The sequence below is a fragment of the Nerophis ophidion genome, linkage group LG24 (assembly GCF_033978795.1).
Source record: "Nerophis ophidion isolate RoL-2023_Sa linkage group LG24, RoL_Noph_v1.0, whole genome shotgun sequence".
NCBI lineage: Eukaryota > Metazoa > Chordata > Actinopteri > Syngnathiformes > Syngnathidae > Nerophis > Nerophis ophidion.
In genome coordinates, this window is record NC_084634.1 from 35,056,456 (window position 1) to 35,081,834 (window position 25,379).

At 42.2% G+C, this 25,379-nt stretch overlaps 1 protein-coding gene across 2 annotated transcripts in view; it reads left to right on the forward strand.

The window, feature by feature from the left end:
- LOC133542160 (single-minded homolog 1-like) overlaps positions 1-25,379 on the forward strand; it is an 84,193-nt gene that overhangs the window by 49,911 nt on the left and 8,903 nt on the right. For both annotated transcript variants that reach the window (XM_061886037.1, XM_061886036.1), the window contains exon 9: positions 1-7. This exon is cut by the window's left edge and continues 141 nt beyond it. In XM_061886037.1, the coding sequence (XP_061742021.1) occupies positions 1-7 (7 nt within the window). The remainder of the gene's footprint in view (positions 8-25,379) is intronic.

Genomic DNA, 25,379 nt, shown 5'->3' on the forward strand with positions numbered 1-25,379 from the left:
TCCTCACGTGAGTCCACACCAGACCTGGGCAAATTAAGGCCCGTGGGCCCCATGCGGCCCGTTAAGATTTTTATCCGGCCCACCGGACGTTCTACATAATTTTTTTTTAGACCTCTAACATCAAATCTGTCGCCGCCATTACGATGTGCAGTTCAATGGTCGAAATCTGCGCTTTTGAGTGTTATATTATTAATAATAATAGTTTTTATTTGTAAAAAAGCACTTTACGTTGAGCAAACAACCTCAAAGTGCCACAGTGTAAAAACATTGTAATAATAATAATAATAAAAGATAATAAAAATAAATAAAATATAAAATTCGAAACAGCCCAATAGCTAGAATCAGCATGCATGTCTATAAAAAGGCTTTTTTTTTTTAAATATGTTTTTTAAGCCTTTTTTAAAAGCATCCACAGTCTGAAGTACCCTCAGGTGGTCAGGGAGAGCGTTCCACATTTAGAAGAGTTATTACGGCGGTATAGCTCGGTTGGTAGAGTGGCCGTGCCAGCAACTTGAGGGTTGCAGGTTCGATCCCCGCTTGCATCATCCTAGTCACTGCCGTTGTGTCCTTGGGCAAGACACTTTACCCACCTGCTCCCAGTGCCACCCACACTGGTTTAAAAAAAATGTAACTTAGATATTGGGTTTCACAATGTAAAGCGCTTTGAGTCACTTGAGAAAAGCGCTATATAAATATAATTCACTTCACTTCACTTCACTACGGCAATCTACGTCACAGCAGCTCGGACCAGGAACAAAGCAGAGTGGGCGGGATTTGTTTTCAGACGGAAGCACATTTCTATGTAATAATATATCATATTGTAGGTGTTTGTTACACTTTGAATTCATATTTTGCTGTTTTTTTAATATTTTTGTGGTGTTTTGCTTGGTTGTAAAAGATACAAAACTATCGAGGAGCTGGTCTAAGAAGTAAAAGAGGAGCCACGTTCATATGTTGTTACTATTCAGTGTTTTATTGTTTGTAGTTGATATTGTAAATCCCACTTTCTTTATTTTAATAATAATAATAATAATAATAATAATCCATCCATCCATCCATCCATTTTCTTCCGCTTATTCCTTTTGGGGTGGCGGGGGGCGCTGGTGCCTATCTCAGCTACAATCGGGCGGAAGGCGGCGTACACCCTGGACAAGTCACTGCAAATAATTATAATAATACTACTACTACTAATAATAATAATAATAATTAGAGATCGCCGATAAAATTGGCAGTGTATTATCGACCGATAAATGCTTTAAAATGTATTATCGGAAATTATTGGTATCGCTTTCAAAATTATCTGTATCAGTTTCAAAAAGTAAAATGTATGACTTTTTATAATGTCAATAGGGAGAAGTACAGAGCGCCAATAAACCTTAAAGGCACTGCCTTTGTGTGCCAGCCCAATCACATAATATATATGGCTTTTCACACACACAGAAGTGAATGCAACGCATACTTGGTCAACAGCCATACAGGTCACACTGAGGGTGGCCGTATAAACAACTTTAACACAGTTACAAATATGCGCCACACTGTGAACCCACACCAAACAAGAATGACGAACACATTTCGGGAGAACATCCGCACCGTAACACAACATAAACACAACAGAACAAATACCCAGAACCCTTTCTTTGCAGCACTCACTCTTCCCGGATGCTACAATATACACCCCCGCTACTCCCTAACCCCCCCCCCCCCCCGAATATGTCTTGAAGGGAACAAGGGGGCTGCATGACAATTATTTTAACAGCCCTCTTGCTAAGGTTTTGAAGTTGGGTTTTGAGTTTAACAGAGAGATTTGTAAACCATGTGGAGATGCCATTATGTACATTTAGGGTTACCCATTCAGTAAAAAACTGTAAAATTCAATTCGGTTTTTTTTTAGGTGGTCTGTCATAACGTTTCTAGAACTCGATCGGACATTGTGACTTGTGGTATTAGTGTTCCTAAAAACAGCCAAATGTGTACATATAATTTATACACACCTACACACTGGCCCCCAGTCACATTTTTTCGATATGTATTTGCTCTGTTATAGAGCTAGAAGTTATAGTGGTTCACATAGTTGACTGTGACGTAGGATCAATTCTAATCGACATGTATTCGTCAATGGCGACCGGTTTGTGGTGTAGTTTGTCTTTCATGAGCAATGTCTGGATAGTATTACGGGTTACTATACATAAATTAAAGCTGCAAGCAGCGATGGACGGGACCGACTTTTGCTGGTGTTTCCTGCCTTTACTCAGTCAACATATCTTTACCTTCACGTTACCTACCTTCCCCGCATCCTGGGGTCACACTGGTGCTTCTTTCTCTCACCCATAATGTTTGAAAAAGGTGACGGGTTTTTACAAAACTTTTGTTTTGAAGGGGTGATTGCCAACTTCCTGTTGATTTTTGCTGAAGGATGTTATTTATTGAAATGTAGGTCTAAGTGAGACCTACATAGAGGTTTTTGTTTCATGTCTCTCCGACATTCCTACCAGAAGTTACAAGCAGTTTTGTCTGTGTTTTCTTCCTAGGAGCAGTTTTGTCTGTGTTTTATTCCTACGGGCCGCTAGAGCGCAATTTTGAGTTTTGGGGTTTGGTTTTTTTAGTAACTCGCAATTTTCGCCAGTCCTGATGTGTGTGTCCAGTTTGGTGAGTTTTGAAGCATTTTAAAGGAGTCAAATTACAGCTCAAAGAGGCAAAAATTAAATTTTTTAGGAAACTTTTGTTTTGAAGGGTTTTTTGCCAACTTCCTGTTGATTTTTGCTGAAGGAAACAGTTTTGTGAAATGTAGGTCTAAGTCGGATCTACATAGAGGTTTTTGTTTCATGTCTCTATGACATTCTTAACTAAAGTTACAAGCAGTTTTGTCTGTGTTTTTTCCTAGGGGCGTTAGAGCGCAATTTGGATTTTTATGGTTTGTTTTTTTTGTTAGATGGCAATTTTCGCCAGTCCTGATGTGTGTGTAAAATTTGGTGAGTTTTGAAGCATGTTAAGGGGGTCAAATTACAGCTCGAAGAGGCGGCGGAATAATAATAATAATAAAACCTTAGAAATAGAATAGGGTCCTCTGTCCCAAAGGGACTAATAACAGTAAGAACACACAGGGATGGGTACCAAATTGGGTACTCGCAGGCATACACCGAAATCCGTTGGTACTACCGTGGTATCGATTCACGTAAAATCAAACAGCGCCATATTTTGATACTTTTTGTCGCATGTGGCGTCAAATCTGGCCCCAGAATAAAATCATACTGACCCCCCGAGTCAACTCATTACTTGGCTACTAACATTATTCAGCAAATTCCTAAAAATATTAGAGTGCTCCTGTTGTACAGAGGAACTTGGAAAATTCCTGGCTAGCACAGCTGCCAGTATTTTACCATACATTTTATAGTTTTTTTTTTCAATACACCAGTTTTTTTAATAGTAATTTACCATAGGAAAAAACAGTTATCAACTGTAAAAAATCAACATACCGTCATTTTTTATACATCATGACTGTACTTTTTACAATGAATTTCTGGCACTACAGCCGGTATTATATCCACAATTGTGCATATTTATTTTATTTTTTTCAGAGAGTAGTTTTTCTGCAGAAGGTTCTTTAACCCTTAAAGCCTTAGTGGGGCGCTGGAACCTATCTCAGCTGAATCAATCCTGAAAGGGACAAGCGGTAGAAAAATGGATGGGTGGATGGGCCTTAGTGGCCTCATGCGTGGACAGCACCTTTTAGCTCTTATTTCCAAAATTGTGTACACTACTGAATTGGGGTCTTATGGCCACTTATGTGGACACTTATACTGCTATCTGGTGCTGTCAGAAGATTATAACATACAATGGAATTTGGAAAAAAAAAGTGTAAAAATAAAAATTAGCATGCCACTACACATGAAGTAAACTTTTGTGTACTTGTAGACTAAGTACATCATATCAAAAGATGATTTTTAGTTTTTTTATTCTAATTAGTTTTTACTAAGGCCAAATAGCAAAGACAAATTAAAAAAAACATGTAAACAAACAGCTTGGGCTTTAGAGGTTAAAAAAAGCAGAGCATGCATGTAACTGAATAAATTCATAAACCAAAGTCAAATGTCTACTGTAGAAAGACGTGGTTCTACGAAATATACAAAATAAAACTAATAGTAAAGGGAGAAGTTCGGGCCGCCGGTCCGGTCTGGAAATGTTGCCCCCCAAAACAATTAGGTTGAATATCCCCCGACTTAAGCAGCACCCACAGAAAACTCAGCCAAACTGCCTGTAGCTAATGTTACCATTGTTACCATACCTCCAAAGCAAGTATGCCTGATAGAAAACACTCAAAACGTACAGTAAGGCTCCACTTTTCAAAATGTGCTAGCGCGATTGCTAATTTACATTGGATTCGCCATAGACATGCTACTTATTAGCATTAGCGATTTTACATGGCGATTTTAACACTTCCAATTTTGGTAATAATAGTAAAAATATGTTACAATCAAAAAGTTGGTGTTGGGTAAGTTCAATGCTTACTATAGTGAGCGTAGTAGCAAAAAATACTTTCTGACTATGCACCACACAGTAGACTATACACAAATGCCCATGTATCAAAGTCAAGGCCCGCGGGCCAGTTCCGGCCCATCCATCCATCCATTTTCTACCGCTTATTCCCTTTCGGGGTCGCGGGGGGCGCTGGCGCCTATCTCAGCTACAATCGGGCGAAAGGCGGGGTACACCCTGGACAAGTCGCCACCTCATCGCAGGGCCAACACAGATAGACAGACAACATTCACACTCACATTCACACACTAGGGCCAATTTAGTGTTGCCAATCAACCTATCCCCAGGTGCATGTCTTTGGAAGTGGGAGGAAGCCGGAGTACCCGGAGGGAACCCACGCATTCACGGGGAGAACATGCAAACTCCACACAGAAAGATCCCGAGCCTAGATTTGAACCCAGGACTGCAGGACCTTCGTATTGTGAGGCAGACGCACTAACCCCTCTGCCACCGTGAAGCCCCAGATCCGGCCCACAAATTAATATTTGATATTTGATTAGTATTAGAACCGGCCCACAGGTCACAGCCGCCTGCTGCTGTTTTGCACGCAACAATACTACATCAGTATTGGTGCTAGGAACTTTAAAAATGGGGTCCCAGGGACCCCAGCAAATCATAAAATGGGGTCCTAAAGTAAATTTTGGGGGTCCCACTTTTTTTGTAAGCGTTTTGAAAACAAATGATAAATGTATGCACCATCCTGTTATATAAACATTACTTAATTAATTAAAAAAAATAATACAAAAGAAAACCTCTTTACGCATGTGTAAATGTATTCAGTTACAGTGGGGCAAAAAAGTATTTAGTCAGCCACCGACTGTGCAAGTTCTCCCACTTAAAATGATGATAAAGGTCTGTAATTTTCATCATAGGTACACTTCAACTGTGAGAGACAGAATGTGAAAAAAAAATATCCAGGAATTCACATTGTAGGAATTTAAAAATATATATTTTTAAATTATAGTGGAAAATAAGGATTTGGTCACTTCAAACAAGGAAGATCTCTGGCTCTCACAGACCTGTAACTTCTTCCTTAAGAAGCTCTTCTGTCCTCCAATCGTTACCTGTATTAATGGAACCTGTTTGAACTTGTTATCTGTATAAAAGACACCTGTCCCCAGCCTCAAACAGTCAGACTCCAAACTCCACTATGGCCAAGACCAAAAAGCTGTCGAAGGACACCAGGAAAATAATTGTAGACCTGCACCAGACTGGGAAGAGTGAATCTACAATAGGCAAGCAGCTTGGTGTGAAAAAAATCAACTCTGGTTCAATTATCAGAAAATGGAAGACATACAAGACCACTGATAATCTCCCTCGATCTGGGGCTCCACGCAAGATCTCATCCCGTGGGGTCAAAATGATCATGAGAACGGTGAGCAAAAATCCCAGAACCACACGGGGGGACCTGGTGAATGACCCGCAGAGAGATGAGACCAAAGTAACAAAGGTTACCATCAGTAACACACTACGCCGACAGGGAATCAAATCCTGCAGTGCCAGACGTGTCCCCCTGCTTAAGCCAGTGCGTGTCCAGGCCCGTCTGAAGTTTGCCAGAGAGAACATGGAGGATACAGCAGAGGATTGGGAGAATGTCATGTGGTCAGATGAAACCAAAATAGAACTTTTTGGTTTAAACTCAATTCGTCGTGTTTGGAGGAAGAAGAATACTGAGTTGCATCCCAAGAACACCATACCTACTGTGAAGCATGGGGGTGGAAACATCATGCTTTGGGGCTGTTTTTCTGCTAAGGGGACAGGACGACTGATCCGTGTTATGGAAAGAATGAATGGGGCCAAAACCTCCTTCCATCAGTGAGAGCTTTGAAGATGAAACGTGGCTGGGTCTTTCAGTATGACAATGATCCCAAACACACCGCACGGGCAATGAAGGAGTGGCTCCGTAAGAAGAATTTGAAAGTCCTGGAGTGGCCTAGCCAGTCTCCAGACCTCAACCCCATAGAAAATCTGTGGAGGGAGTTGAAAGTCTGTGTTGCTCAGCGACAGCCCCAAAACATTACTGCTCTCGAGAAGATCTGCATAGAGGAATGAGCTAAAATACCAGCTATTGTGTGTGCAAACCTGGTAAAGACCTTTAGTAATCGTTATTGCCAACAAATGTTATATTACAAAGTATTGAGTTAAATTTTCGTTATTGACCAAATACTTATTTTCCACCATAAATTACAAATAAATTCTTTAAAATTCCTACAATGTGAATTCCTGGATTTTTTTTCCACATTCTGTCTCTCACAGTTGAAGTGTACCTATGATGAAAATTACAGACCTCTGTCATCATTTTAAGTGGGATAACTTGCACAATCGGTGGCTGACTAAATACTTTTTAGCCCCACTGTATAAACATTCATTCACTTTCGTCTTTACTTCATGGATCTAATAAACTGCTGGTATTATCTTCCTATACTTTATTGTATTATTTTCAGAAGGTGTTTGTTCTATTTTTGGGCAAATTAAGATGAAAAACAATCCGAAAGTTGTCTTTATATTTTAGTTTCAATGCCATGATTTTAATAGTCCGGCCCACGTGTGCACGGATTTTCCTCCATGCGGCCCCTGAGCTAAAATGAGTTTCACACCCCTGAGCTACTGCAAAGTTTACGATATAGTCCTTGCTAATGAGACTCAGAAATGTAAGAAATCAAAATGGACCAATTTAGCACACTTGTGATTATCAGCTGAGTTTTCAATGTTGAATAAAAAAGTATGTTATTGTTAAATAAATTAACGCTAAAACCCCCCCAATTCCAACCGTTGATGCTGAATGCCAAGCAGGGAGGTAATGGCTCTCATTTTTATAGTCTTTGGTAAGACTCACGACCTACCGATCTCAGGGCGGACTAACCAGAAGGCCACTGAGCAAGCTAAATATTCTAGTTTCTTCAAAATAGCCACCCTTTGCTCTGATTACCGCATTTTCTCGATGAGCTTCAAGAGGTAATGGTTTTCACTTCACAGGTGTCATAGTTTTGATGCCTTCGGTGACAATCTACAATGGAAATAGTCATGAAAGTAAAGAAAACGCATTGAAATGAGAAGGTGTGTCCATACTTATGTACACGCTCATGCTGATTTTTACCACAACAACAAAGTTACCAAGTTCCTTCGCAGAAAAACAAAGGTCATAGTCCCAGAGAGGAGAAACAAAACACAGGATTTAGGTCGCCATGGACAGGGGTCACAGTTTACTGCGAGGTTGGTTCTCCCGGGATGCAAACAGACTATTCCTATAGTTTTGAAGCCTTCAGTGACAATCTACAATGTAAATAGTAAGGAAAGTAAGGAAACCACATTGAAATGAGAAGGTGTGTCCAAACTTTTGGCCTGTATTGTGTATTGGTACGAATGAGATAAACGGGATTTCTGCCTTAAAGTACGTAATTGTATACACATCCGTGGTCAATGGAGTTTAGAGCAAAGCAAAAGCTTTATCAACTAGGGAAAACCAAATCCAATCCAATCCACTTTATTTATATAGCACATTTAAACAACAAAATGTTTCCAAAGTGCTGCACAACATGTCAAACCGTGGACTTTGGGGTTTGGATTGTTTTTCCGAGGCAAAGGAAAGTTGGCAGGCGCAAGACGTGAGTGTAAGTACATATTTATTTTTAATACTATAACAAAACAAAAAAAGGCAAACAAAAGGGCGCACAATGGCGGAGAACAAACTTGACTAGAAAACAAAACTAGCACTATGGCATGACTATAGACAAAAAACAAAACTCAACAACTGTGACATAAAAAAAACCCAACAACTTACTGATAGGTTGGTTCTCAAACGGACTATTCCTATAGTTTTGATGCCTTCAGTGACAATCTACAATGTAAGTAAGTAGTCATGAAAGTAAGGAAACCGCATTGAAATGTGAAGATGTGTCCATCCTTTTGTACACGCTCATGCCGATTTTTACCACAACAACAAAGTTACCAAGTTCCTACGCAGAAAAACAAAGGTCATAGTCCCAGAGAGGAGAAACAAAACACAGGATTTAGGTCGCCATGGACAGGGGTCGCAGCTTACTGCGAGGTTGGTTCTCCCGGGATGCAAACAGACTATTCCCATAGTTTTGATGCCTTCAGTGACAATCTACAATGTAAATAGTAAGGAAAGTAAGGAAACCACATTGGAATGAGAAGGTGTGTCCAAACTTTTGGCCTGTACTGTGTATTGGTACCAATGAGATAAACGGGATTTCTGCCTAAAAGTACGTAATTGTATACGCATCCGTGGTCAATGGAGTTTAGAGCAAAGCAAAGGCTTTATCAACTAGGGAAAACCAAATCCAATCCAATCCACTTTATTTATATAGCACATTTAAACAACACAATGTTTCCAAAGTGCTGCACAACATGTCAAACCGTGGACTTTGGGGTTTGGATTGTTTTTCCGAGGCAAAGGAAAGTTGGCAGGAGCAAGACGTGAGTGTAAGTACATATTTATTTTTAATACTATAACAAAACAAAAAAGGACGCACAATGGCGGAGAACAAACTTGACTAGAAAACAAAACTAGCACTATGGCATGACTATAGACAAAAAACAAAACTCAACAACCGTGACATAAAAAAAACCCCAACAACTTACTGATAGGTTGGTTCTCAAACGGACTATTCCTATAGTTTTGATGCCTTCAATGACAATCTACAATGTAAGTAAGTAGTCATGAAAGTAAGGAAGCCGCATTGAAATGAGAAGGTGTGTCCATACTTTTGTACACGCTCACGCCGATTTTTACCACAACAACAAAGTTACCAAGTTCCTACGCAGAAAAACAAAGGTCATAGTCCCAGAGAGGAGAAACAAAACACAGGATTTAGGTCGCCATGGACAGGGGTCGCAGCTTACTGCGAGGTTAGTTCTCCCGGGATGCAAACAGACTATTCCCATAGTTTTGATGCCTTCAGTGACAATCTACAATGTAAATGGTAAGGAAAGTAAGGAAACCGCATTGAAATGAGAAGGTGTGTCCATACTTTTGTACACGCTCATGACGATTTTTACCACAACAACAAAGTTACCAAGTTCCTTCGCAGAAAAACAAAGGTCATAGTCCCAGAGAGGAGAAACAAAACACAGGATTTAGGTCGCCATGGACAGGGGTCGCAGCTTACTGCGAGGTTGGTTCTCCCGGGATGCAAACAGACTATTCCCATAGTTTTGATGCCTTCAGTGACAATCTACAATGTAAATAGTAAGGAAAGTAAGGAAACCGCATTGAAATGAGAAGGTGTGTCCAAACTTTTGGCCTGTATTGTGTATTGGTACCCATGAGATAAACGGGATTCCTGCCCAAAAGTACGTAATTGTACACACATCCGTGGTCAATGGAGTTTAGAGCAAAGCAAAGGCGTTTTTAACAAGGGAAAAAAAGGTTGGTTTATTTCTCTGCACTTCCTTGTCGTCTCGGTCCAATGTCACTTCTGTGTAGTTGTTTACCTGTTTTTTTTTGGTGTGTGCGCACGCAGTTTATTTTAGGTTTTCCAGTATCAGCACAGCGATAAATAAAATGTGAGTCTCTTGAAAGTAGTGGTAAACAGATCGCTAAAAAAGAAAGGAAAAAAATGGAATTGGGCCTGCAATCTCTCTGAGCTGCAACCTTATTGTGGTAGAGGAGTTTCACCCGGAAAAGGTCGGAATGCCATTTCCGGGTTTGGGAGGAGACCCTGTGGACCCAAGTGGAGGAGTTCAAGTACCTAGGAGTCTTGTTCACGAGTGGGGGAAGAGTGGATCGTGAGATCGACAGGCGGATCGGTGCGGCGTCTTCAGTAATGCGGACGTTGTATCGATCCGTTGTGGTAAAGAAGGAGCTGAGCCGGAAGGCAAAGCTCTCAATTTACCGGTCGATCTACGTTCCCATCCTCACCTATGGTCATGAGCTTTGGGTCATGACCGAAAGGATAAGATCACGGGTACAAGCGGCCGAAATGAGTTTCCTCCGCCGGGTGGCGAGTCTCTCCCTTAGAGATAGGGCGAGAAGCTCTGCCATCCGGGGGGAACTCAAAGTAAAGCCGCTGCTCCTTCATATCGAGAGGAGCCAGATGAGGTGGTTCGGGCATCTGGTCAGGATGCCACCCGAACGCCTCCCTAGGGAGGTGTTTAGGGCACGTCCAACCGGTAGGAGGCCACGGGGAAGACCCAGGACACGTTGGGAAGACTATGTCTCCCGGCTGGCCTGGGAACGCCTCGGGATCCCCCGGGAAGAGCTAGACGAAGTGGCTGGGGAGAGGGAAGTCTGGGTTTCCCTGCTTAGGCTGTTGCCCCCGCGACCCGACCTCGGATAAGCGGAAGAAGATGGATGGATGGATGGATGGGCCTGCAAAGAAATACATCAGTGTACAACAGCCACGTAGACAGTATATATATATATATATATATATATATATATATATATATATATATATATATATATCGCCTCTTGAGACAAATCCACAAAAACACCGCAGCCTCGGGCTCAGAGAAGTTGTTGTTATGAGAGCACGAATCACGCTCAGACCCTCAGAGACGGCAAGACAAACATCAGGGTTGAACCCCATCAAAAAACCTCGACGAGGGCTATCGATCCGCGGCGTAAGGAAAGCAAAGGAGATCGAACGGCGAACTAGGAATCAATAGCTATCTCCCAGCTAGTGCACATGTTGGGATTTGCCTCGTTTGGTTCGCCCGATCCACCTGTTCCTCTTCGGTCCGTGCTCACGTCGGCCAGTTTAAGACAACGACTACACAATTCTAACACGAGACAGCACAAACAATTACCGACAACTCGTTAAAAAAAGACATAAGGTGTTTCACTGGTGGCGTGAGGTGCTCTGACATTGACCCCGAGGTGGAATTCGGCTAACACAGCTGAGTTTGCACAATGGCCCGACATTATTGGCTCAGCCACCGAGTCAGCAGGGCACAGATAGGATGCAGCCCCAAAGCAACTATACCTTGCCAGAGCAAATAACACTCACTCGCTGGTGGCTGTCCAAACACAGCCTTTCTCCCGAGGTGTTGCACATAAAGAATGGCTTGTATTTAGAGTTCTATTAAAGAGGGCTGGCTGCGCGGGGTCAGTGGTGGGCCACGGGGGTTTAAAATGGCAGGCAGCTGCTATTACATACTGTTGATGTGATAAGTTATAATGGGCTCGTGTTTGCCCAGCGTTTGACACGGGAGCCTCGTCCTCTTGGCTCAGGACGCTCGGTTAAATTGCCATAAACAAGTTTTGCAGGTATAAATAGACAAAGAAAATGAAGTCCGCACTCGTCCAAAAACTATAGGAAGCATGGAGAAAGTGGTCTGTTCTTAATGCATATCAGACTACGTTTACACCGGTGGTGGGCCGTCAGAGGCCTAACTCATCCATCCATCCATCCATCCATCTTTTTCCGCTTATCCGAGGTCGGGTCGCGGGGGCAGCAGCCTAAGCAGGGAAGCCCAGACTTCCCTCTCCCCAGCCACTTCGTCTAGCTCTTCCCGGGGGATCAATCAATCAATGTTTATTTATATAGCCCCAAATCACAAATGTCTCAAAGGACTGCACAAATCATTACGACTACGACATCCTCGGAAGAACCCACAAAAGGGCAAGGAAAACTCACACCCAGTGGGCAGGGAGAATTCACATCCAGTGGGACGCCAGTGACAATGCTGACTATGAGAAACCTTGGAGAGGACCTCAGATGTGGGCAACCCCCCCAGCCCTCTAGGGGACCGAAAGCAATGGATGTCGAGCGGGTCTAACATGATACTGTGAAAGTTCAATCCATAGTGGCTCCAACACAGCCGCGAGAGTTCAGTTCAAAGCGGATCCAAGACAGCAGCGAGAGTCCTGTCCACAGGAAACCATCCCAAGCGGAGGCGGATCAGCAGCGTAGAGATGTCCCCAACCGATACGCAGGCGAGCGGTCCATCCTGGGTCTCGACTCTGGACAGCCAGTACTTCATCCATGGTCATCGGACCGGACCCCCTCCACAAGGGAGGGGGGGACATAGGAGAAAAAAGCAAAGAAGCGGCAGATCAACTGGTCTAAAAAGGAGGTCTATTTAAAGGCTAGAGTATACAGATGAGTTTTAAGATGAGACTTAAATGCTTCTACTGAGGTAGCATCTCGAACTGTTACCGGGAGGGCATTCCAGAGTACTGGAGCCCGAACGGAAAACGCTCTATAGCCCGCAGACTTTTTTTGGGCTCTAGGAATCACTAATAAGCCGGAGTCTTTTGAACGCAGATTTCTTGCCGGGACATATGGTACAATACAATCGGCAAGATGGGCTGGAGCTAGACCGTGTAGTATTTTATACGTAAGTAGTAAAACCTTAAAGTCACATCTTAAGTGCACAGGAAGCCAGTGCAGGTGAGCCAGTACAGGCGTAATGTGATCAAACTTTCTTGTTCTTTTCAAAAGTCTAGCAGCCGCATTTTGTACCAACTGTAATCTTTTAATGCTAGATATGGGGAGACCCGAAAATAATACGTTACAGTAATCGAGACGAGACGTAACAAACGCATGGATAATGATCTCGGCGTCTTTAGTGGACAAAATGGAGCGAATTTTAGCGATATTACGGGATCCCGAGGCGTTCCCAGGCCAGCCGGGAGACATAGTCTTCCCAACGAGTCCTGGGTCTTCCCCGGTTGGATGTGCCCTAAACACCTCCCGAGGGAGACCTTCGGGGGGCATCCTGACCAGATGCCCGAACCACCTCATCTGGCTCCTCTCGATGTGAAGGAGCAGCGGCTTTACTTTGAGTTCCTCCCGGATGGCAGAGCTTCTCACCCTATCTCTAAGGGAGAGCCCCAAACTCATTTCGGCCGCTTGTTCCCGTGATCTTATCCTTTCGGTCATGACCCAAACCTCATGACCATAGGTGAGGATGGGAACGTAGTTCGACCAGTAAATTGAGAGCTTTGCCTTCCGGCTCAGCTCCTTCTTCACCACAACGGATCGGTAGAACGTCCGCATTACTGAAGACACCGCACCGATCCGTCTGTCGATCTCACGATCCACTCTTCCCCCACTCGTGAACAAGACTCCTAGGTACTTGAACTCCTCCACTTCGGTCCACATGGTCTCCTCCCATACCCGGAAATGGCATTCCACCCTTTTCCGGGCAAGAACCATGGACTTAGACTTGGCCTAACTCAGTGGGTCTCAAATAGGGGTATGCATACCCCTGGGGTACTTGAAGTTATGCCAAGGGGGTACGTGAGATTTATTAAAGATATTCTAAAAATAGCAACAATTCACAAACACTTAAACAAAAAATGCAAGTTTATAAACTGTGAAAAGAAATGCAACAATGCAATATTCAGTGTTGACAGCTACATTTTTTTGTGGACATGTTCCATAAATATTGATGTTAAAGATTTCGTTTTTTGTGAAGAAATGTTTAGAACTAAAGGCCTACTGAAATGAGATTTTCTTATTTAAACGGGGATAGCAGGTCCATTCTATGTGTCATACTTGATCATTTCGCAATATTGCCATATTTTTACTCAAACATTTAGTAGAGAACATCCACGATAAAGTTCGCAACTGTTGGTCGCTAATAAAAAAGCCTTGCCTGTACCGGAAGTAGCAGACGATGATGTCACCAGTGTGAGGGCTCCTCACATCTGAACATTGTTTATAATGTGAGCCTCCAGCAGCAAGAGCTATTCGGACCGAGAAAACAACAATTTCCCCATTAATTTGAGCGAGGATGAAAGATTAGTGGATGAGGATCTTGATAGTAAAGGACTAGAAAAAAACAGAAAATAAAAAATAAAGGAGCGATTCAGATGTTTTTAGACACATTTACTAGGATAATTCTGGGATATCCTTTATCTTTACATTGTGTTGCTAGTGTTTTAGTGAGTTAAATAGTACCTGAGAGTCGGAAGGGTGTGTCCACGGCTGTGTTGACGCCAGTCTCTGAGGGAAGTCAAGGCAGCTGCATGGACCTGGCAAGCTCCGCAGATCTCCGGTAAGAGGCGACTTTTTACCACAATTTTCTCACCGAAACCTGCCGGTTTTCAAGTGGTCGGGAACCATGTTCGCTTGACCGCTCTGATCCATAGTAAAGCATCACCTCCGGAAATTTTAAACAAGGAATCACCGTGTGTTTGTGTGGCTAAAGGCTAAAGCTTCCCAACTCCATCTTTCTACTTTGACTTCTCCATTATTAATTGAACAAATTGCAAAAGATTCAGCAACTCAGATGTCCAGAATACTGTGTGATTGCGCGATGAAAAGAGACGACTTTTAGCCGCAAGTGGTGCTGGGCTAATATGCCCCCTCCAACCAATAACGTCATCATTCGCAACTCAACGCCAAAAAAACGGAAATGCTGATTATCGGTCCTACTAGACACCGAACTCTATTTAATAATACAACTCTAACATTTGACAACCAAACAATTAAACAAGGCGACAAGGTAAAGAATCTGGGTATTATCTTCGACCCAACTCTCTCCTTTGAGTCACACATTAAAAGCGTTACTAAAACGGCCTTCTTTCATCTCCGTAATATCACTAAAATTCGCTCCATTCTGTCCACTAAAGACGCTGAGATCATTATCCATGCGTTTGTTACGTCTCGCCTCGATTACTGTAACGTATTATTTTCGGGTCTCCCAAGCGGAGGCGGATCAGCAGCGCAGAGATGTCCCCAGCCGATACACAGGCGAGCAGTACATGGCCACCGGATCGGAGCGGACCCCCTCCACAAGGGAGAGTGGGACATAGAAGAAAAAGAAAAGAAACGGCAGATCAACTGGTCTAAAAAGGGAGTCTATTTAAAGGCTAGAGTATACAAATGAGTTTTAAGGTGAGACTTAAATGCTTCTACTGAGGTGGCATCTCGAACTGTTACCGGGAGGGCATTCCAGAGTACTGGAGCCCGAACGGAAAACGCTCTATAGCCCGCAGACTTTATTTGGGCGCTGCTGATCCGCCTCCACTTGGGATAGTTTCCTGCTGGCTCCGCTGTGAACGGGACACTCGCTGCTGTGTTGGATCCGCTTTGGACTGGACTCTCGCGACTGTGTTGGATCCATTATGGATTGAACTTTCACAGTATCATGTTAGACCCGCTCGACATCCATTGCTTTCCTCCTCTCCAAGGTTCTCATAGTCATCATTGTCACCGACGTCCCACTGGGTGTGAGTTTTCCTTGCCCCTATGTGGGCCTACCGAGGATGTCGTAGTGGTTTGTGCAGCCCTTTGAGACACTAGTGATTTAGGGCTATATAAGTAAACATTGATTGATTGATTGATTGATCATTCCGCGACGTTTTCAACAGGAAACTCCGCGGGAAATTTAAAATGGTACTTGAGTAAACTAAAAAGGCCGTATTGGCATGTGTTGCAGTGTTAATATTTCATCATTGATATATAAACTATCAGACTACGTAGTGGCTTTCAGTAGGCCTTTAAATGCGCGTTTTGTACACTGCTGTGGTGTGTAAATGTGTTTCTGTATAATATTTCACCAGTGATGGTCATGTGGGGACATAAATGATCGTATTTTGAGAGGTAATCATTGAAGTCGGACGTCACAATACGAAGGTCCCGAGTTTTCCTGGGTTCAATCCCGGATCTTTCTGTGTGGAGTTCGCATGTTCGCCCCGTGACTACGTGGGTTCCCTCCGGGTACTCCGGCTTCCTCCCACCTTCAAAACCTTGCACCTGGGGATAGGTTGATAAGCAACACTAAATCAGCCCTAATGTGAGTGTGAATGTGGTCTGTCTATCTGAGGTGGCGACTTGTCCAGGGTGTACAATGCCTTTCGCCCGAATGCGACTGAGATAGGGTCCAGCGACCCCGAACGGGACAAGCGGTAGAAAATGGATGGCCTAGGTGGGAATCGCACGGCCCAACACTGCTTTACACTGCGGGCCTGAAGAGGACCAAATCTGTTTAGTTTACAGCACAAGTGTATCGGTTGGGGACATCTCTACGCTGCTGATCCGCCTCCGCTTGGGATGGTTTCCTGTGGACGGGACTCTCGCTGCTGTCTTGGATCCGCTTTGAAGTGAACTCTCGCGGCTGTGTTGGAGCCACTATGGATTGAACTTTTACAGTATCATGTTAGACCCGCTCGACATCCATTGCTTTCGGTTCCCTAGAGAGAGGGGGTTGCCCACATCTGAGGTCCTCTCCAAGGTTTCTCATAGTCAGCATTGTCACTGGCGTCCCACTGGGTGTGAATTCTCCCTGCCCACTGGGTGTGAGTTTTCCTTGCCCTTATGTGGGTTCTTCCGAGGATGTCGTAGTCGTAATGATTTGTGCAGATGTTTTGTGATTTAGGGCTATATAAATAAACATTGATTGATTGATTGATTGAAGTAAAACGGGATCTTTTTTAGACTCCAAATTTGCCCCAATGTCCATTCGCCGTGCATGCACGGTTCGATCAAGTGAAAACAAAGAAAGTTGACTGGATTACGTACATGAACGAGAAATTTGCTACTACAGGAGAAAACATTAATGTCCCAGAGTTTATGCAATGGCTGTTGTGTAGAGCAGACCTGGGCAAATTAAGGCCCTGGGGCCACATGCGGCCCGTTAAGGTTTTCAATCTGGCCCGCCAGACATTCCCGAATATTTTGAGATGGAAAGTGTAGCTGCCATTATCAATCAATCAATCAATGTTTACTTATATGGCCCTAAATCACTAGTGTCTCAAAGGGCTGCACAAACCACAACACAAACCACTACCACATCCTCGGTAGGCCCACATAAGGGCAAGGAAAACTCACACCCAGTGGGACGTCGGTGACAATGATGACTATAAGAACCTTGGAGAGGACGAAAGCAATGGATGTGTTGCAGGTCTAACATGATACTGTGAAAGTTATTATGATGTGCACTGATGTTTTCTAATGACCGTGTCAGAGTTTGTTGTTGACGAACCCCATGATGCAGTGATTGAGGCGGGCACGGAGTGAGAAAACATGGTTTTAATATAAAAAAACTAGAAACAAAACCAAACAAAGGGTTCAAACCAAAAGGGCGCACGTGGGCGGATAACAAACAAAACGCCCAGCGTGGAAGCTAACAGGTATTTAGCCATCCATCCATCCTCTACCGCTTATTCCCTTTCGGGGTCGCGGGGGGCGCTGGCGCCTATCTCAGCTACAATCGGGCGGAAGGCGGGGTACACCCTGGACAAGTCGCCCCCTCATCGCAGGGCCAACACAGATAGACAGACAACATTCACACTCACATTCACACACTAGGGCCCATTTAGTGTTGCCAATCAACCTATCCCCAGGTGCATGTCTTTGGAGGTGGGAGGAAGCCGGAGTACCCGGAGGGAACCCACGCATTCACGGGGAGAACATGCAAACTCCACACAGAAAGATCCTCAGCCTGGAATTGAACCCAGGACTGCAGGACCTTCGTATTGTGAGGCAGACGCACTAACCCCTCTGCCACCGTGATAGCAGGAAACAGAAAAACCGTAAACAGCTAATGGCTATCAAGAAAACACGAAACCAAAAAGCTAGGAGAAAACAAATTACAAATAGCTGACAGGAACAGCTACGACGACAAGGACAAACAATAGCACGACAGGTAGTAGCTGTAATGATGACATCGACACGCAACGACACAAGAGCGACAAGAAGTGTCATCAACAAATCAATAATCCAGCACTGACTGGAGGAACAAAGCAGGTAAAACAGGAGCTGGCCTGATTGACACCAGGTGTGGCCGGGTGCCAATCAGCCACAGCTGAGGGGAAACAAAGCACTCAGGGAGACAATCAGAAAGCTGAAGCAAAATAAGAGAGCTGACAGGAACTAAGGACAGGAAATACTAAACACACAGAGGAGAAACTAAAACACAAACAAACTGTCAGTGGCAAGCCTGACAGACCGTAGGTCTTCAACTGTACAAAGTATTTCAATGGTCGGAATCTGCGTTTTTGGAAGATATACCAGTTACTATGGTAATTTAATTAGTTACTATGGTCATCTACGTCACAGAGGCTCAGACGAGCCACCGAGCAGTGTGGGTGGGGAGCGTTTCCACAGACGCGGTAGGAGATTTTCACAACAAAATTCTAAAGCTAAGTAGGTGGGTTTATTTTGTACCCTCCGCGTTCATATTTCACTCTGTGTTGTATTTTTGTTGCGTTTTACTTGATTGTAAAATATGTCGATCGAAAGGGGGGGTGACAGTCATATTTTGTCAATATTCAGTGTTTTACCATTCATAGAAAAATTTACAATTCCATTACGTTTTTTAAGGCGGTCTGTCATAACTTTTTAGCATTCAATCAGACATTATTGTGAGGTTTTGTATTAGTGGTCCTAAAAATAGATATACCGGCCCCCAGACACATTTTTTTTTCTCTAAATGTGGCCCCCCGAGTCAAAATAATTGCCCAGGCCTGGTGTAGAAGAAGTAGGTCCTCCTTCTGTCTGCAAAAAGGAAAGTGACGACGTAAAAGTTGCAAACAGGTTGCATTGCCGTTTAAGAGTATAATATAATAGAATATAATATAATAGAATTATTGTCATTATATTTGCATATGACGAGATTAAGAACTCCAATTTAAGCTGCGGTAGTGGGATTGAATACTGGGTAAAAATAACACAAGATGTAATAAAGGAAAAACTAACAATTGAAAAAAACAGACTACTATCCAATAAAAATAATAAGCAATCCTGTAAAATATACATAACACTATAGAAATACAAAATACTGTACAATATACGGCGTGGGACGGCGTGGCGCGGTGGTAGAGTGGCCGTGTGCAAACCGAGGGTCCCTGGTTCAATCCCCACCTAGTGCCAACCTCGTCACGTCCGTTGTGTCCTGAGCAAGACACTTCACCCTTGCTCCTAAACGGGGCTGGTAAGAGATGCGCGGATAGGGAATTATATCATCCGCAACCGCATCACCAAAGTCGTCATCCACCCGCCGTCCACCCGAAGAAACATTTTATCAGAACCGCTAGCGGGGTGTAGAAAATAGTCAGGAAGTGTCACGGATGCAAAGGATTCTGGATATTTGTCGTGTTGCGTTTATGTTGTGTTATTGTGAGGATGTTCTCCCGAAATGTGTTTGTCATTCTTGTTTGGTGTGGCTTCACAGCGTGGCGCATATTCCTAAGAGTGTTCAAATTGTTTATATCACAACCATTAGCGTACTCTGTGTCACCCAGTATGCCGGCAGTCATTCTAGAGCAGGGGTGTCTAACTCAAATACAGAGTCGGCCAAAATTTTAAACTGAACAAAGCCGCGGGCCAAGGTTGAACAAATGAACCTTTTAATAGGGACCCAAACAAGTTTTGCATTAAATATTAAACAAGCAAGGCTTATATAACTTTAGTGACATGCAAAATCCAGTTTCAAATAATAATAATAATAATAAAAAAATTATCAATGGTGTGTCAAATAAAATTTAAATACAAATGTAATGCCTTTTTTTCTATTTGCAATCTTCTGAGGTAAATATCAATTTTTTTCCACAGGCTAATAATAAATTTGAAAATAAAATAACAATAAGGAATGAACCAAACATTCAAGCCTTGAAGTAGCAAGAGAAAATGCACGAATAAAACGTTAATTATTGGTCAGTTTGCTGGAAGTTTCCCGGAAGAGTTAGTGCTGCAAGGGGTTCTGGGTATTTGAACTGTCGTGTTACGGTGCGGATGTTCACCCGAAATGTGTTTGTCATTCTCGTTTGGTGTGGGTTCACAGTGTGGCGCTTATTGGGAACAGTGCTAAAGTTGTTTATACGGCCACCCTCAGTGTGACCTGTATGGCTGTTGACCAAGTATGCCTTGCATTCACGTGTGCGTGTGTGTGTGTGTGTGTGTGTGTGTGTGTGTGTGTGTGTGTGTGTGTGTGTGTGTGTGTGTGTGTGTGTGTGTGTGTGTGTGTGTGTGTGTGTGTGTGTGTGTGTGTGTAAAAGCCACAAATATTATGTGACACGCTGTTAGTGTGGAGGAAAAGCGGACGTGGCGACAGGTTGTAGAAAACGCTAAAGGCAATGTCTTAAATGCACGCCCCCAATATAGTTGTCCAGGTGGAAATCGGTAGAAATTCGGGAGAATGGTTGCCCTGGGAGATTTTCGGGAGGGGCACTGAACTTCGGGAGAGTACCGGGAAAATTAGGAGGGTTGGCAAGTATGAGTATTAGCGGTGAATGCGGTGTTACAGCGGCACCGACGCTGTATAACATCGGCGGGCCAGCTCTAATGCTAAATTGATATTGCCTCAAGGGCCAAATTAAATTACACGGCGGGCCAGAGTTTGACACCCATGTTCTAGAGCAGGGGTGCCCACACTTTTTCTGCAGGTGAGCTACTTTTCAATTGACCAACTTGAGGGGATCTACCTCATTTATATATATCATTTATATTTATTTATTTATGAAAGAGACATTTTTGTAAACAAGTTAAATGTGTTTAATGATAATACAAGCATGTGTAACACATATAGATGTCTTTCTTTCACAAAGAAAAGAATATAAGTTGGTGTATTACCTGATTCTGATGACTTGCATTGATTGGAATCAGACAGTAATGATGATAACGGCCACATTTTCAAATGGAGGAGAAAAAAAGTTGTCCTTTCTGTACAATACCACATGAAAGTGGTTGGTTTTTGGCATCTAATTCATCCAGCTTCCATACACTTTACAAGAAAAACATTGGCGGCAAATTCCGTAGCTTGCTTGATTGACATTCACGGCACCCGAGGGTCTTGTGAGATGACGCTGGCTGCTGCCAGTTCATTATTATGAAAAAATGACAGAGAGGAAGGCGAGAAACACTTTTTATTTCAACAGACTTTCGCGCCGTCCCTTCCGTCAAAACTCTAAAGGCCGACTGCACATTTCCTACCTTCACAATAAAAGCCCTGCTTCATGCTGCCTGCGCTAACAAAATAAGAGTCTCAGAAAGCTGGCGTGCACAAGTGATGTGCACGCCAGCTTTCTGAGGGATCGCTTGTGCACGCCTGTTTTCCGAGACTCTGTATTTAGTTAGCGCAGGCAGCATGAAGCAGGGCTTTTATTGTGAAGATAGGAAATCTGCAGTCGGCCTTTAGAGTTTTGACGGAAGGTACGGCGCGAGAGTCTGTTGAAATAAAAAGTGTTTCTCGCCTTCCTCTCGGTCATTTTTAATAATAATGATCTTGCAGCAGCCAGCGTCATCTCACAAGACCCTCCGGTACCGTGAATGTCATTTAAGTGACATCTTGGTGAAGATTGATGATTCCTAATTTTTAGGTCTATTTTTTTTAAAAGTCTGGCTGGAGATCGACTGACACACCCCCCGCGGTCGACTGGTAGCTCGCGATCGACGTAATGGGCACCCCTGTTCTAGAGAATGTTTACGTCTCCTGTTGTCCTCTTCGCTTTGTGACATGGGTCCTAAATGGCTCTTTGAATGGTAAAGGATACCAATCCCAGAACCATGTATATCAAATATTACCAAATGGTTCAACCGCCACCCGCCCGAATCTAATTAAAATCTATTTTTTCGTCATGTCACCCGCCCGACCCGCGGTTTATCCGCGGACTCCACGGATGAGACCGCAAACCGCGCATCTCTAGTGCTGGTTAGCACCTTGCATGGCAGCTCCCTCCATCAGTGTGTGAATGTGTGTGTGAATGGGTGAATGCGGAAGTAGTGTCAAAGCGCTTTGAGTACCTTGAAGGTAGAAAAGCGCTATTCAAGTACAACCCATTTATCATTTATCATTTCTACAGAACATGACAAGAGTACCGGAGTAATAAATAACTATCCGTGTCGGACGTATTGTACTCGAAGGTAGTATTGCACAGTAGGTTATTAGGGTAGGATATTGTGTAGGGGAGAATTAATTAGGCTGCGGTAGCATTTAAAAGATCGACTTCAAAACGGATTCAAATTAAATCATGATGTGACCCAAATCTGATGCGAAAAAGCACTTTGAGGTGTTTGGACTGGCAAAAAAAATGTCTGATCCGTGTCACTTATGTCAGACCTGGACATGGTTTGTTTGTGCTCCTTCGACGCAGAGGGATTACAGGACGAGCCGGGCGTGAATTCAGGTACATGTTTGTTTTTATTTATACTCAAAATACAAAAAAAAAAAAAGGCAAAACAAAAAGCGCGCTCGATGGCGGATAATAATCTATACTAAAACTTAGAACAATGGCAATACTATCTACAAACAAACAAAAGATACTATCAAAGGCATAAATACAAACAAAAACTTACTCGGCGTGGGTGAACCGAAAAGCATGGCATGAAGTATGAAAGGCAATGAAAGCAAAGTTCCCAGACTGATGAACAGAAAGAAAATGACTTAAATAGTGGCCGTGATAATCAGGAACAGGTGCAGGACTGAGGGCAGGGGCGTGACAAGGTGGAACTAACGCGTTGGCATGGTAACAAAAGCAAACCAGGAAGTGCGAAATGGAACAAGAGTCCAGAAAACAAAACAAAACATGATCAAACATAAAACCAGATTTAGTGTAAACTGAACCTTTGTTATTGTGGAAATAGAAAGATCACTCTATTATCATCTGCCCCCTCCCGTCCCTGAAGGATTTACACAACTCCTGTTGCCTCAACAGAGCAAAAAAAATAATAATTGATTGATTGATACTTTTATTAGTAGATTGCACAGTACACTACATATTCCGTACAATTGACCACTAAATGGTAACACCCCAATAAGTTGTTCAACTTGTTTAAGTTGGGGTCCACGTTAATCAATTCATGGTAGACCAAGGACAGCACACACCTGGCGCTACAGGTGCATCCGAGCCAGAACAAACAGGCTCAGAGACAGCTTCTTTCCCAGAGCTGTCACCATCTTGAACTCTAACTTTTAATACATAATTCACTCCTATACAATATCCTACCCCGATACCCTATTGTGCAATATTACCCTTCGAGTGCAATGAATGCGACACTGTTTGTTATTTATTACTCCGGTACTCATGTCTTAAGTAAGTAAGTAAGTAAGTATGAGTTTATTTGGAACATGCAAGCATACAACATGATACATCACAATTTCCAGTTTCTCTTTTCAACATGTTCGAAAAGGAGTAGGAAGAAGCAGAGCTTATTTAAGCCTACCCCTTTTCTTTTACATAACAGTTGCTAAAACTTTGGTTCACTTCCTGTTCTCAATGTCTTCGCAATATACTCCATAAGTAATTAAATAAAAATAAATAATTGTTGAAGTTTTATTCCATATGATGAGATAAGTAAGAATGAAAGAAGGAATGGGTGAATAAATTCAGAATGTTTATCATGATTCTTCTTTTTTGTACTTCGTAAACACTTTAAGTTTGAAGAGTTTCTTGAAGTGGATCATATTAGTACATTGTTTGATTACTTTGCTTAATCCATTCCATAGTTTAATTCCACATACTGATATACTGAAGGTCTTAAGTGTGAATAAATTCAGAATGTTTATCATGATTATTATTTTTTGTACTTTGTAAACACTTTAAGTTTGAGGAGTTTCTTGAAGTGGATCATATTAGTACATTGTTTGAATTCTTTGCTTAATCCATTCCATAGTTTAATTCCACATACTGATATACTGAAGGTCTTAAGTGTGAATAAATTCAGAATATTTATCATGATTATTCTTTTTTGTACTTCGTAAACACTTTAAGTTTGAAGAGTTTCTTGAAGTGGATCATATTAGTACATTGTTTGTTTGCTTTGCTTAATCCATTCCATAGTTTAATTCCACATACTGATATACTGAAGGTCTTAAGTGTGAATAAATTCAGAATGTTTATCATGATCCTTCTTTTTTGTACTTTGTAAACACTTTAAGTTTGAAGAGTTTCTTGAAGTGGATCATATTAGTACATTGTTTGATTGCTTTGCTTAATCCATTCCATAGTTTAATTCTACATACTGATATACTGAAGGTCTTAAGGGTGATTAAATTCAGAATGTTTATCATGATTCTTCTTTTTTGTACTTAGTAAACACTTTAAGTTTGAAGAGTTTCTTGAAGTGCATCATATTAGTACATTGTTTGATTGCTTTGCTTAATCCATTCCATAGTTTAATTCCACATACTGATATACTGAAGGTCTTAAGTGTGAATAAATTCAGAATGTTTATCATGATTATTCTTTTTTGTACTTTGTAAACACTTTAAGTTTGAATACTGAAGGTCTTAAGGGTGATTAAATTCAGAATGTTTATCATGATTCTTCTTTTTTGTACTTAGTAAACACTTTAAGTTTGAAGAGTTTCTTGAAGTGCATCATATTAGTACGTTGTTTGATTGCTTTGCTTAATCCATTCCATAGTTTAATTCCACATACTGATATACTGAAGGTCTTAAGTGTGAATAAATTCAGAATGTTTATCATGATTATTCTTTTTTGTACTTTGTAAACACTTTAAGTTTGAGGAGTTTCTTGAAGTGGATCATATTAGTACATTGTTTGATTACTTTGCTTAATCCATAGTTTAATTCGACATACTGATATACTGAAGGTCTTAAGTGTGAATAAATTCAGAATGTTTATCATGATTATTCTTTTTTGTACTTCGTAAACACTTTAAGTTTGAAGAGTTTCTTGAAGTGGATCATATTAGTACATTGTTTGATTACTTTGCTTAATCCACTCCATAGTTGAATTCCACATACTGATATACTGAAGGTCTTAAGTGTGAATAAATTCAGAATGTTTATCATGATCCTTCTTTTTTGTACTTTGTAAACACTTTAAGTTTGAAGAGTTTCTTGAAGTGCATCATATTAGTACGTTGTTTGATTGCTTTGCTTAATCCATTCCATAGTTTAATTCCACATACTGATATACTGAAGGTCTTAAGTGTGAATAAATTCAGAATGTTTATCATGATTAT